The sequence below is a fragment of the Sesamum indicum genome, linkage group LG8, assembly GCF_000512975.1.
Source record: "Sesamum indicum cultivar Zhongzhi No. 13 linkage group LG8, S_indicum_v1.0, whole genome shotgun sequence".
Classification (NCBI taxonomy): Eukaryota; Viridiplantae; Streptophyta; class Magnoliopsida; order Lamiales; family Pedaliaceae; genus Sesamum; species Sesamum indicum.
This window is the reverse complement of record NC_026152.1, coordinates 12,879,686-12,894,974: the sequence shown is the minus strand read 5'-3', so window position 1 is coordinate 12,894,974 and position 15,289 is coordinate 12,879,686. Positions and strand designations below refer to the sequence as shown.

The 15,289-nt window shown below is 28.6% G+C and overlaps 1 protein-coding gene across 1 annotated transcript in view; it reads left to right on the top strand.

The window, feature by feature from the left end:
- The window catches only part of LOC105168679 (squamosa promoter-binding-like protein 16), a 3,707-nt gene extending 2,704 nt beyond the window's left edge, over window positions 1-1,003 (top strand). The window contains exon 3 of the mRNA XM_011088810.2: window positions 3-1,003. Within this exon, the coding sequence (XP_011087112.2) occupies window positions 3-718 (716 nt within the window). The 3' untranslated portion in view covers window positions 719-1,003. The remainder of the gene's footprint in view (window positions 1-2) is intronic.

Sequence of the window (15,289 nt, the reverse complement as noted above, 5' to 3'; positions counted from 1 at the left end):
CCACAACCGGAGGAGACGGAAGCCTCAGCCCGACTCTATAAGCCGAAGCTCGGGACTCGTTTTCTCCAACCAACAAGGTCTTTCAGGTACAAGACTTTTATCCTTCACTAGTCCACAAATTCTGCCAAGTGCTGTTGTAGGCTCGTCTTGGCCCGTGGTCGTCAAAGCCGAGAATGAGATGCTGATGTATAGCAATCAGCAGCAGCAGCAGCACCTGAACTATGCCGAGAGAAGAAACTCATTTCCGGATCAGTGCTCAGCTCACAGCTACAAGGTGGTAAATAATCAGCTTCAGTTCATGCAAGGCAGTGACCGTGCCGTCCAAGAAGCCTCAATCTGTCAACCGCTTCTTGATCCAAATGCTGCGTCGGGAAGTAGTAACTGTAGTAGCCACAAAATCTTCTCCGATGGGCTGAATCAAGTCGTTGACTCCGATCGTGCTCTCTCTCTTCTGTCATCGGCACAACCCATAACGAGGGAGTTTGGTTTGAACCAGACCGACTCACTCCCCCAGGCACAGTCGTTAGTTCACAACTTGCACTACAGCGGCTTAGGCCAGTACCCGTTCATTCAAGAAAGCAAGCCAGTTGTTTCTGCCACCGACGACTCCCATGGTAGCAATGCCTCTACCGTAAATTTTCCAGAAATGTTTCAGCAGGGGCCCGAGGGATCATCGACGTGTGGATCCCATCAAACTCTCACGTTCATGTGGGAGTAGACGAGCCGAGTTCTTGTTGCTCTGTTAGTGAATTTGGTTGTGTTGATTAATGATGGAATTCTTTGTAACCTGTCTCTAACGTTGCATGCTGCTGGTCCCTTTAGCCTGAACTGTTTGTGCTTCTGCGAGTGTTTACGTTATGTCCAAAATGAAGAGACTTCTTTTCTCGAAATGAAGAGACTTCTTTTCTCGAAACGCAGTATACTGGAAATTTTAGTTCAAATTGAATATCGTCAAACATGAACCGATTACAATGAGTATAATACACTTGTTATCTGATCGGTACAATTCACAGTGAGTCGGTGCACTTAGATTTGAACTGGATGAGAATTTTCCAAGAATCCCAAATATGCCTACACATGACATCTCCTCCACTTGTTACTTTGTGCTCCCTCCACTATTTGTTTGTGGAATCCTCATTCATTGTAAAGTTCTTGCAACTTTTCTAGTAGTGTTGGGCGGAGGTCTTATGTCCCACATTCTATGTTCTGTTAGAATTTCAGCAGTGGTCTTATGTCCCACATTCTATGTTCTGTTAGAATTTCAGCAGTGGACAACACGTCATATTCTTTTAGGATTTCACATGTTAAAATTATGACAATTATCAATTTGACATGTTGAGAATGCCTTGATATCATAGTCTTACACATGTTACACTTGATCATAGTCTTACACATATTACACTTGATCTGAAATATGCTCACCACTTAGATAATTGACACATATCTGACGCTGTAAAAAATAAAGAATATCTGACAATTGTTTATAAATTCAATACACGAAGCATTATATGAAAATACTTTAATAGTCGTAAAAATTAGCTTTCTGTAACTTTCGCTCTTAATTTATCACTCAACTACATTTTACAGGACGCAACTTGAGCTCAATTTTCGTCTCGTAAACATGCATGCCTCGTATACAAGTTAAACTAATATAACGTTTTGATCGATACTTTATGAGTTCATAGGCTTGGAAAATAATTAAAATTGGTTGGAACCCGATCGAGAATTTTATTTGTTATGCATTATAAATGAAAAAAAGTTGAATATTTTTCATTAGTAACTCTTAACTCACGCCGAGTCATCAAATAACTAAATTAAGTTCATAAATAATTTCAGACTTATAAGTAATAAAATCTAGCTTATATGAAACCTGGACTGAAAGATGAGATTGCATTTTTTATTTCAAATTATGTTGCATCTTTTCTTTTAATTAATATATATGCATCATGCGTATCAAAATTGTTTAATTTTTTATACATATAGTATATATATATATATTAAATAAAATAAAATAAAAAATATAACATAATTTAAAGTAGAAAATTCAATCTGCGGAAAAGATCACTGTCATGCATCTGTATACGCAATCGGGGAATTAATTCCACAATAAATTTGAAAGTGAAACTTAACTGATATTGGTCCAGCTACTTTAATATTTTCTTTACTTGTCAAACTTTTCCAAAGGAAACGAGAAAATTCAATTCACCAATGGGATTAAATGTCCAACCCACAAAAAAGAAGAGAGAGAGAGAGAGGAGAGAGTAGGATTTATGAATAAAATTTTAATTCGTCTGAACTAATTATATGATATATTTGGCATTTAAGTAATGTACATCTCATGAAAAATTATACTTGTAATGGGGTCGATTTTATTTAATTAAATTCAATTTGTAGTAGTTAATTAAGCACGTTCAATATACGTGTATAATTTAAAATTTTATTATAATTACTTAGTTAAATGAAATAGAAGAAATATAACAATAAACAACTAATAAAACTGATTAAATGAATTAACTTTAAATACACATGAATGAAAATAATTGACCGAAAACAACGTCGAAGAAATGGTGGAAAAATTAATATTTGAAGATATTTAAGTTCTTAGACAGTGTGAGGACCAATCATAGTTACTACAGTTTCCTCCCATCTAATTAATAGTAGTATTGGATGAAGCACACTCGATATTAATTTGTGAGTAATTTAAATTTCTATTATATTTGTTTAATTCAATTAAATATAAATAAAATAAAAAAATTATCCAAATTATTGAAATATTTTTAATTTTAAATGTGCATGATATAAGACTATTGATGAGACCAAGTGATCAAATAAAATAATATATTTTTTTGTTAAAAAGATAAATATATTCGAAAATATTTTAAACCATACACATCTTACCAACCAAAGTTAATTATTTTAAGGTCTCCATACTTAATCAATAGTATAAACAGATAAGAATTTTTTTTATTTGTACTAGATTACAGGACTAAAATCATGCATGAACAAATGGGGTTAATTACATCTTTCGTCCTTATATATAGACACTAATTCAATTTTGGTCCCTAAATTGTTTACTATTATTATTATTTATAAAATTGATCCAGTCGTTAATTTGTGTATCCAAATTAACGGCAATCTCATGTGAAATGTATGTCGGAATAGTTTGGGAGAAGAAATTGGCTCTTTTTTTTCCGTGTGGTGCTTGGATTTGGTTCGGTGTATAAGAAAGTGAAAGTAATTTCCTCATTTGTTCATGTTTTCTTTTTTAAATATAAATTTACCCTGATTTTGGTATATTTTGACTATAAAAAATTAAATTTATTGTAACATTTTTCAATAAGTTTATAATTAAAATCACGAAATTCAAAGGACAATCAAATGTCGCAAATACAATATTTTAAGAGAAAGATCAAATCTACAATATATGTAACTAGAGAGAGAGAGAGAGAGAGAGAGAGTTGAAATTTATTCTTCCATATCAATTCTCCAAGGTTATTTTATAATATCCACATTAATACATATCTTAGAAAGTGATCAATATCCAATTAAATATATATATATATGTTCACAAGAATATTTTTCAGCAGTTCAATTATTATTATTTTATGTATATAATTCTCATATTAATTATAAAGCATATATATGTTGGACCACAGTCCATATACAAAGATTCATTTCTATCCCCAAACATAAAAAATAATTTATTTATTTGTTAATTAATATATTATTAGCTTAATTGTGTGTATATATAGACATGCCTAATAACAATTAATCTCAATCATACAAATATTTTGCTCATATTGGTCTGGATAATTAGAGAATATATAACATATGGAAGTTGGAGGCCTAATAAAGAACAAGCTCATCATGTCTTTCTGTCGTGCGGCCAAGCCACCGCCGCCGGTTGTGCAATGCACCACCACCACAGTCGAGAAGAGGCCGAACAAAGAGGGAGGTTTTAGTGGCCCCGATGGGTATGTCCACGGCCGCGTCCTGGGTGGTGGAGGAGATGAGCATGTGGACAACAAAGCCACAAATTATATTTCATATGTCAAGGAGAGGCTTAGACTTGAAGAAGCCAACTTGTTGAAGGAAAAAACTTGTACTACATGATCAATTATCAAGTATAGTTTTTTTTCCCTATGAAAAATTAAGTGATTATATCAAAATTATCACTAATATATATGTACTATTGACTCATTGAATTTTTATTTTGTTACTATAATGATTTCTATAGTATAACAATGTAATATTTTGCGTGAAAATTGTCCATAAAATTGTGGATATCAAAATATCTTTTGCAATAAATTACTAATTAAAAGTACATATAAAGTAACTATTGTTTGAGTTCTAAGTTAGAAACTCATAACAAATTTGGACTTTTCATAAAAATATTGGGTTTTATAAATTTTCATGTGTCAATTCAGGATAAATACAAATTTTCTTTTTAGATTAGCTAATTGGGCCATAGCATATTAAACATGGCCCGTTAGCTTATGGATCCATGTCTGAACTCATGGTGTTCAAATTCAATAGAACTGAGTCAAAACTATCTAAGCCCTGCTCATGTCTATAAAAAAGGGTCTTCACATATATAAGTCACAATATACACACAATAAAAAATAAGTCCAAAAGCTTTCAATTACGATTCTTTCTTGACATAAAACCTCAAGACCTTGATACTAATACAAAACGTGACATGTAATTTTCTTCCATTACTTTAGAGGAAATTGAACATTTGATTCAAAAACAAGCGTCAACCCTTAAATTGATACTCGAAAAGAAGAATGAGGGGATTATTTGCACTCGTAGAGATTGTAATAATTTTTTTTATTTAAAATTCATAAAATTTGTTTCTCTGTATATTAATCTAATCTCGTAATTATTTTTTGTAAATTCAGAATTGTGTGAACATAGACAAGCCAAATGTTGTTTTAGTCCCATTAAACAAAACTTGTAACATTTTCGGCCTCTGGTCCTTTAAAACTTAATGCAATTAGTCCTGTAAAAACAAAACAAAACAAAAATGATTTGGCTGTTTTCTTCTTTTTAACGACAGAAGACACATGTCTTCCACGTGGCCATTAAGTGCCCTTTGAAGGGAAAAGCTCAAGTGAGTTGGTTGGTCTTGGACGAAAAATTGGGACAAAATATTTTTTTAATCTCATTAAACTGAACGCATAGCACTTTTTGTCCCATTTTCAAATTATTTATTTTTATATAAATAATAAATTATTCTTAGAATAATTAACTTATTTGTTTTTGAAATAAATTTGAACTTCTTTTTATTATTTTTTGAATTTTTAAAATAAAAAAATTAGAGTATTTTTTAAATAAATAATAAATTAGTTTTTAAAATAATAATTATTTATATTTGAGCTCAATGTTAACTTTTAATTATTTTTTGAAATTGAAGTATTATTTGATTTGAAAATATTTTAATAAACATTTACCAAGAATTATAATAAATAATAATTTATTAAAAAATAAAATAATACAGAAATTTATTTTTATATAAATAATAATTAGTTCTTAAATATAATTCTTTACATTTCAAATAAATTTTTAACATATTTTTATTATGTTTTGAAATTGATTTATTCTTTGGATTGAATATATTTTAATAAACACTGAAAACTTATAATAAATAATTTTTTGTTTCAAAATAAAAGTTTAGAGAAATTTTCTTTATATAAATAATAAATTATTTAAAAAAAAAACTATTCTGGGACCCAAAAGTGTTACGAGTTTATTTAATGAAACTCAGAATGTACTTCTTTTAGTCAGTAACAATACATTCATGATAACAAATATATATATATATATATATATATGTACTTCCCAAAGTGACCTATTTAAAATATATTATGTTTTATTGTTTATATAAAACATCGAATACCGTTACCAGTTGTAAAACATATTGCGTTATATATATTTAGTACTAAGAATGTTTTAGTTATAATAATGAATTTTATGATTTTAATAATTATCGTTATTTTGTAAAGTTGTTATAATTAGTAACATTAGCATAAAAAATTAAGCATAAAGTTGTGATTAAATTCAATTATTAACACCTAGTGTTGACATTATAGATGTATCACTAATTATTTATAATGACAACTTTATACATAATTCTTGTCGTTAATAATTGTATAATGACAAGATAATTTACTATAATTTGGGCCATGTAATTATGTTTTTCGTGTTTTGGTCCTTTAAAAAATAGAACTTGTGATTTGGTCTATTACTTTTGCGAATTTCGCGATTTGAAAAGTATGAAAATTGATTAGAAAATCAAAAGAGCAAGTCACGTGCGTCCTCAAACTTACGCAGGCCGACACATGACTTATACGTGCCAATTTCCGACAGATTTAGAACTTTTTGATAAAATTTTTATTGAGATCACGATATCTACAAAAATAATGGATAAAAAACACGCATCCCATTTTTTAAAAGGCCAAAAACATATAATTATCGAATCCAAATTATAATAAAATTAAATAAAAATCAATTATCACTTAATATATGTATATGTATATTCTTAGCTACAATTTTAAAATTATTACTTGATATTTAGTAACTGATATCATATTTTTTTGCAGTGATCTTTTTCTTGGTTGAATATGATAATCAAAATGGTCAAGCCAACAAATTGGAGAAATTTAAACAAGCTATAGTGGGCGCGGCCCAAACCCATTGGATCGGCCCAATTGAAAACAAAAAATGGAGTCCTAATACTATCAATTTAGAGAGTATTTGACTAAATTTATTTAAAATATTTTATATGTTCTTATATTTAGAGTTTATATACGTTAGATCTTTTTTAAAAATATGTTATTAAAGTATTTGGATAAAATAAAAATATAAAATTTAGAAGATATTTGTAATTATGACAATTTTGTAATTAGTATTTCTTTTTCATAATTATAATTCTCATTAAATACATTCAAATTCTAGGACTGATCCAATACATATATAATTTTCATATCAAATTCTTAAATTTTAAATCAACAAATACATCTGAACTGAACAAAAAAGAATCATAAACTACTATAAAATAGATATATATCCATTCGTATGACTCGAATCCACAACCCTTTGATTGTGAGTACTTGAGAGAGTACATAAGGGATAATTACATTTACACTCTTGACTCATGGACTATTTACACAACTACCACCATCTTTTAGATAATTACACATACACCCATTAAAATATCAATATCACTTACACAAAACCACTTCTTACTTTTTTAAAAACTTACACACACCCCTAAAAACTTTAGCATCATGACACAAACTACCCCATTTTTCTGCTGTCATGAGTAATTTCTATAATTATGCAAAAGATAAGTACGATTTGTATAAACAGACCATAAATAAGAAGGTGTAAATATAATTGTCCCTAATAATTATGCAAATTAACTAATGTTGATTATTTGTCCAAAGTTAGATTCAATCATGTGATTGAGTCCATCTTATGACTGACAGTATCTTATCATAAGTTGATAAGATGATGTAGTAAAAAAAGAAAGTTTGAACTGGGGTATAAGTTTTTATGACTCTATGAACTGATGCATTCTCTTAGTCATTTTTTTAGTCAAACAAAAAGTACAAGAAGCCATATATTCTTCATAAAACCACCAAAAGGACTCTTGGGTTAATTTAAAGTGTGTTTGTTGAAAAAGACACTTGTTGTCTTCTCTTGAAGGATGAAGGCGCTACAAAAAGATATAATATTAACGACAAGATTTTAAGTAATAATTCTAAAGTCGTCGCATAATACAGTAACAATAAGTAATTATTTTCACTGTGTTGTTACTATACATGTGTCACTAATTATTTATAGTGATGCACAAAATTTTATCACTAATTCTTGGTAATTATAATTTTTATAAAATACTATCACTATAAACATCTTGCAACTCCTTATTGTGACAAAATAAAAATTATTGTCGTCGATCATATACAATCAGTGACAACATTAAAATTGTCTTTAAATTCATTTTCTTAAGTTTCTGTTTTCTTATAGTGAGGGTCTATTGCTGATCCAAACTTAAATAAGAGGTTCGATTAGTTTATGATTTGTAGCACGTCGGAGTATAAGATCCGTTCGTGATGCTATGCATATATCAATTATAATTTCAATTACAATACAAGTATTATATATATATATATATATATATATATAAATAAATATGTACGAAAGATCCATAAAATTGGTATTTCGTCGCCAACATCAAATTGTTTGACGTACACTTTGTATGATTTAGCAGCTACAAGTAGCTAATTGAATAATGCATTTCTATAACTACAACCCTACAATACTATTGCATTTTCATTCCACAATATCTGATAACATTGACAAAAAAACAAGAAAATGGCATTCCAAAAAATAAAATAGAAAAATCAAAGGAATAGTTTGTGGTGAAGTAGCAAGAAAGTGGCCCAGAAACCCTATCTGATGTAACCTGTCATCTGCTCTCAGGTTTGCTTTCCAACCAGCTCCAGTTATGAGCACATGAACTTGACACAGACAGCTCCCACAACATTCCTCCTTTCTTACAATATGGTTTATTATCAATAATTCTTACATGCTATCTTTAATTAGGGACCATTTTGTTTATCCTTAAAAGCCTCCTACATTAATGACTACCAGTGCCCATTTTCCCTAATTCACTCACATTAATTACTAAATTGGAAATTTTTTGCTGATCCTAAATTAGGGTTATGTTTAGTCAAATTTGTCATAGAAATTGCTAATTTGTTTTGCTAATCAGTTTATTTATTTATTTATTTTTGGTGTGTTATTGTCATGTGGGAGTTTTGTTTAGGCCAAATTGATCAAGTACTAAGGAGGGAAAATTTTTTCTTTGATTAATCCATATGTTTTGGGAGTGCAAGTACTGCGAGCTAGTGGCTTAATTGCATACACTACAAGAAAAAATAAATAAATAAATAAATAAATGATTTTTGCAACATTGTAAATAACCATTGTTTAAAAATTATGGTAAAATAATATTATTAAACATGGCAAAAAAATAAATCCAAAAACTTAATATTTGTACTACGATTAATTAATATTTGTCATGGGTTTTATAAGCTATATATCGCAAAAAAATCTACTATAGCTTTAGCCATGGCTAATGTTTTGGCCTCATTTGTAGAATAATGACTAATAATCATTGCGGATGTGTGATTAATTTGTATTCACCATGATTTTTTTTTTACCATGATAATTACTAGAGTAAAAAGTCATTTTCTCGTGATTTCTAGTCTTATAATCATAACTATTTGGCAATTTAGGACCCGGTAACTTGATAGGGATTGTAAAATAGTCCTTCACATTTTTTAATCTGTAATTTTAGGATAAAATTGATCAAAATTTTTAAAGTTGGCTAGAATTATAATATCACATTTAGGTAACTTTGAAAATTCCGAGCATTTTTATCCTAAAATCAAAAAATTAAAAAATGTGAACGACTACTTCACAATCCTAACAATTTCAGGGCTAAACTGCCAAATGACCATAATTACATAAATAAAAATGCAATTAAATCTACTACTAGCAAAATGGCCTAAATTGGTGCTATCAATTATTCTAATGATGCACGTTTAACTTAAAAGTTTTTAATAACTTTATCAAGTTATTCATTTTATTTTACTTTGTTATTTAATTAAAAAAATATAATAAAATTTTAAATTATGCATAGATATTGAGTGTGTTTCATCCGCTAATTATGTTTTATTGGTTAGCTTGTAATTGAGCCTAAAAGCAGGCTACAATTAAGGAAAAATATGGCAGATTTAAAAGCTAATGCAAATGGAGTATAGGTGCATCTAATTTTAGTCAAGTGATGGCAATTCACCTTTTAGCCAAGTCTATGTCTGCGTACCAAATTTAAGAACTTTTGGACAATATTAGAATGTGACAATAATTTAATCACATTGTCTATATATATTTTATATTCAAAATAAAAAAAAATTGATTATATATTAAATGCTAATATAAATTAACATAAGATCTTTATTAGATTGATTCAATTTACTATTTTGTGAATTTATTGAGTGAAAATTTTGTTTCTAAATAAAGAGTAAAAGAGGACTAGTGTTTTTAATAGAATTTTGAGAGTGCAAATTTGCAATTGACAGCAATATAACTTAAAAGAATAGGAGCACATTCGATCTAATTCTGTCCAAAAATGTCAATTTCGTCGAAAAAACACACATTTTTGAAAATTTTTAATAGAAATTGAAACAAATGTGATAATTTTTTTTTATAATTATTGTTTTAATTGTAAAAGAAATACATTTTTCTCCGAAGTTGCAACATTGTAAGTATAACTAGCATAAGTTCCATGTATTTTCAGTAAATACATATGTTTGCTCTTTGAAAATATTAACTACAATGTTATAAATGCTTGCATTTTAAAGTTTAGTTCGGAGAATGAAAGAAATTCTTTTTCATTTTTGGAATTACGCAAATTCTTTGTTTTGTTTTTAAGGAATTGAGACTCTGATATTAGGTCAAAATATAAAGATATTTTATATGTTTTGTGAATTTATAGTTTCACTTTCTGAGGAGTATTAGTGTAATATTTTTCAAAAGGTATTTGTATAATCGTTGCCTCTGAATAATGGGTGTGGTTATAATTACAACTATAACCACAAGACATGTACTTATAGTTTTGTAAGACATATGGTGTTTGTGTATTTTGCGCCAATCCCAAGGCTACCAGTGTAATTTACCCTAAATTTTAAATATTTTCGGTTTTTTCTACTCACTAGAATTCAAAGCCAAAGTATAGACTAAAGCCCGACTTTTGACCATTATTTTTGAAATTCAATCATATTGATTTGACTAGTTCAATCAATTTAATCGAGAACAGGACATCAATCCAGTCATCGTATAGCATGAGAACTATAATTAGGAACCCGGGGTCAAAATCAATGAATCTACAAGTATATAATTAGTTGTGTAATAATTAATAATACTTTTAAAAAAATTCAAACTAACATATTTTTAAGGTTAATAAAGAGATTCAAAAATTGTTTAAAGGGTGATGGAGGAAGAAGTCATTAAAGATAAAGATGGCATTTCAAAAAAAAAAAAAAGAAAAACCACATGTTTGTATACCCGTATACATTTACTAAATTGAACATAAAAAATAAAAAAAAAGAAAAATTAAGGGGTAAAATTGATTTTTGCCCTATGAAATATATTGTGCGATATAAATAGACCTTCAAAGTATTGGGAAAAAAAAGACCTTTTTTCAGTTGAAGGAGAGAAGAATATATTCGAGTTTAAGACTTACTACGTGTTTGAAGTGTGTTTAAATTGCTTCAAATTAATTTTTAACCCCCATTAACCGGCATAATGGAGAGGGGAGCTTGGGGGGGAAGGGCTCAGATAAAGTTTTTGCAAGAGAGATTTCGGAGAGAAAAATAGAGAAGAAAATTGGGGTCGGAGGTTATTTCAATTTTATCGCAAAGACGCAACATGTGAGAGACACATTCCTCTTCAACGGCCACTTGATAGATTCCGTCAATAATTTAACTGCAGAACTAAAAATGAGACAAATTTATAAAATAATATTTTTAAAGTGAGATTCTTATAATGTATTAAACAAAACCTAATATATAGGACCAAAACCACACGCCTCGCTCAATACCATTGGCTTTTCATTGGTTGATGGATATTTCATCATAAATAGCAATTTTTACTATGTGTGGCCATGTACAATTGTAATGGAATGAACAAATATGGTAGTGAGAAAACAAAAGTTAATTTGCTCACCTAATGGTCTTTGTAGTGGGGGTATGGCCATCAATTCTCATACCCCAATTCAATTCCATTCTTCAATTTTGCTAGTACAAATTTGCAGGCCAAAATTAGATAGTTGGTTGGATCAAGCAGTAATTTCATAGAGATTGATCAATTTCTATAGGTGGTTCTAACTAGACAGACTGAACATTTTTGCTGATTTTTCAGGTGTTTGATATTTTCATAATCGAACATATATAAATAAAACATATGCAATCATCAACAGGTGTACTCTCAAATAGTTTGACGAGTCTCGTATGTGTTCAATTTTTTCATGTCTTTGTTACAATTATTTGCCAGTGGTGCGCTGTTCAATTTAAGGTTGTTGTCGGATATCATACTCGATTTTGGTGTTAGTTTTTTTTTTTTTTTTTCTGATAAAAAAAATAATTTACTACCTAAAGTAGCAAGAAAATCAAATCTTTGATCATATATGTGGATATGGGGTTTGATTTTCAAGATAGAATAAATAGGTAGAAGTATTTAATTTATACTTAGCCTACAAGTCACGACTTAAATTTTGAGCAATTTTAGGTAAAAGCTAACTAGAAAGTATGGCAATTTGATGCTCACAACCTATCTCAACATTAAAGTATTTCGTTGTACCCCTCAAACTTTCATGCAAATTCAGCTTTTTTCGGTTCTTCAAAATACCATTACTAACTTTTTGGTGATATATATATATATATATTATTAATTTTGAAAGCATATATCAATTTTGAAATAATTGATTTTCTTTTAAAATTGTTTATGGATTTTATAGATTCAAAATTCCATAATTAATTATACAACGAGCTTAGCTAATTTTAAAAATTAGCCTCACTCTTAATTGAGAAACTAAAATTATTTAGTTAACATAATGTATAATTTGGTGAATAAAAATAATTGCAGTGGGGTTAAAAACTATAGGTTGAGCTTTTTATTAAAATGTGGTTTGGGTAAAATATAATTTTGATACGATTATTAAAAAAATGGTCCAATTTAATATGTTTATTCAACGACACCTTTCCAACATTTATAAATAAAACCTCTCCCCCATTTCATTTCGTACAATCAATTTTCGAAAAGCATTTTAGAGCATTCTGAACCACTTTGTCACATCAGTATTTTTATCTTTTGTTCCAAATATTATCTGGTTTGCCATGTCAAGATTTGTCGTGCTGCTATCCTGATATTAATAGGTCAACTAGAAGAAATTTAATATTTAACTATGGCTAATTGCTATAATTTTAAATATAAGATAGTCGTAGTAAATAGTCATTGTCTTTGGCCACACAACGATTGTTAATTGTGGTTTCGATGAGTATGTCTAAAATACTTGTAATAGTTAAAAGCCATAGCAAAATAATTTGCCATGGATCAGAGCCATGTCAAAAATAGTTTCCGTGATGAATAATTTAATTTTTGCATTAGTTTTTATTTACCACAGTTAATAAAAATTATTTACTATGATTTTACTCCATAATTAATAAAATTATGGTCAATAAATAGTAAAATCTTTTAAGGTAGTCATTGTGTATCGAAAGATAATTGTTATTGAATTGTTAGCACCAGCATCGGAGCAATAATGTTGTAAAGAGAACGAACTCAACTCTTGTCTCGATAATTTATAAATACAACTACAATATTATTTTTACCAACGATTCAATCACAGAATCAAACGAGCACCTATTAAAAGAAGGAAGAACCACAATGAGTTGATGAAATGAACCACAAAGCATTGGTTAATTTCTATTCTCAAGCAAAGTGAAAGTGTGAATCTTTATGTCCAACTCATGATCTAAATTATGGCAAATCATCATTTTTCATGTGTGCCCTAACTTTACTCTAATTTCATCAACATATATATTCCCCAATCGCCTACTTTTCTTTTCACTAAGTTCAGCTTTTTCGACCAAGACTGATGACTTGACTGCAGAGAATCACAAGGGATGTAACTTGAGAGAGAAAGAAACGTCGCCAAACATAATATTAGTGGTAAAATATTATTTAAGTAAAAATAATTTGATTTTTTTTATAATATAATTATTAGTGATAGAAATTATTTAATAAATTATTATTATTATAGACAATTTAAATTACTAGAAAATAAATGACTGTTAGCTACAGTTTTAATAATTATGGATTAAAAACCATGATAAATACTTTTTAGGATAAATTATATTTTACCATTCGAACTATGCTCGTTTTTACACTTCGCCATTCGAAATACGTTTTTTTTTTTTTTGTCAGCTTACCATCTCAACTTTGCGAAATTTGCACTTTGTCATATATGACCGTCTTTGTGTTGATTTTTTTTGTTAGAAAGACATCACATGCTATGTATATGTGAAAAATTACACATTACATAACCTTTAAGTATCACATGTTCAGTGCATGTGATGTTTTTTCATAAAAATCTTAGTTAAAAAATAGTATAAATGGCAAAGTGCGAAATTTCATAAAGTTGAGAAGGTAAAGTTGACACAAAAAAGAGTTTAGATGTGTAAAAAAGGGCATAGTACGGATGGCAAAATGTAATTAATCCTACTTTTTATTGCCCATGGTTAAATAAAATTGATACAAAAATATAGATTTTCTACCAAGAAAAAATTATTTGTCACAGTTAAGAGCCATATTAAAAATAAAAGTCATGGCAAATGTTTTAGTCATCCTTGTAGATATCACGACCAACAACTGTTGCATGGTAGTGATCAACAACTATTTGCTACGACTATTTTATTATTAACCATGACAATTTACTATTATATTTTTTATGGTGAACACATATATAATAATATTTAATGACAGTACGTACAAATGCAGTATGACTATATTTATTGTCGATATATTGTCACAATACTTGTGTTGTTAATCGTTTATAGCCACAATTCATGTGTATTCTCTTGTCGCTTATTATTCCTAATGACAGTGTTTATTTATATATTATCAGTATTAAAATTTATAAAAATGAATATAGTTACAAAACAAATATTATTTTCACTTAATTTATATATATATATATATATATTTGATGACTATGTACTATATCATCATTTTACCTTTTGATCGCTAATACTATATATATACATATATGTTAGTGAAAACACAATGATTTCTTTATGAAATATTTTTCACCACTTGTTATCTCCATACACGTTTTATTTCAAAGTGTTCTTTGGATATGGAATTTCATAAGGAATTTTCTCTTTTTCTAAATATACTCTTGAGAACATTATTATTATTTTTGTTTACTATACCGAAGAAATTCTTGTATTTTTTTTTTTAATTGAAACATTCTTTCACGTATCACATCATGCGGTTGGTCACACTGTGAATGATGTATTTTTTATTAATACTTCGTAACTCAGCGTCAAGCTAATTAGTAAGAAAAAAGTTTACTGCTAGTCTATATTATTCAATACAAGAGATTTATTTGCTCATAAATTTAGTAAGAAAATTTTTTTACTAATGAATTGACAACGAA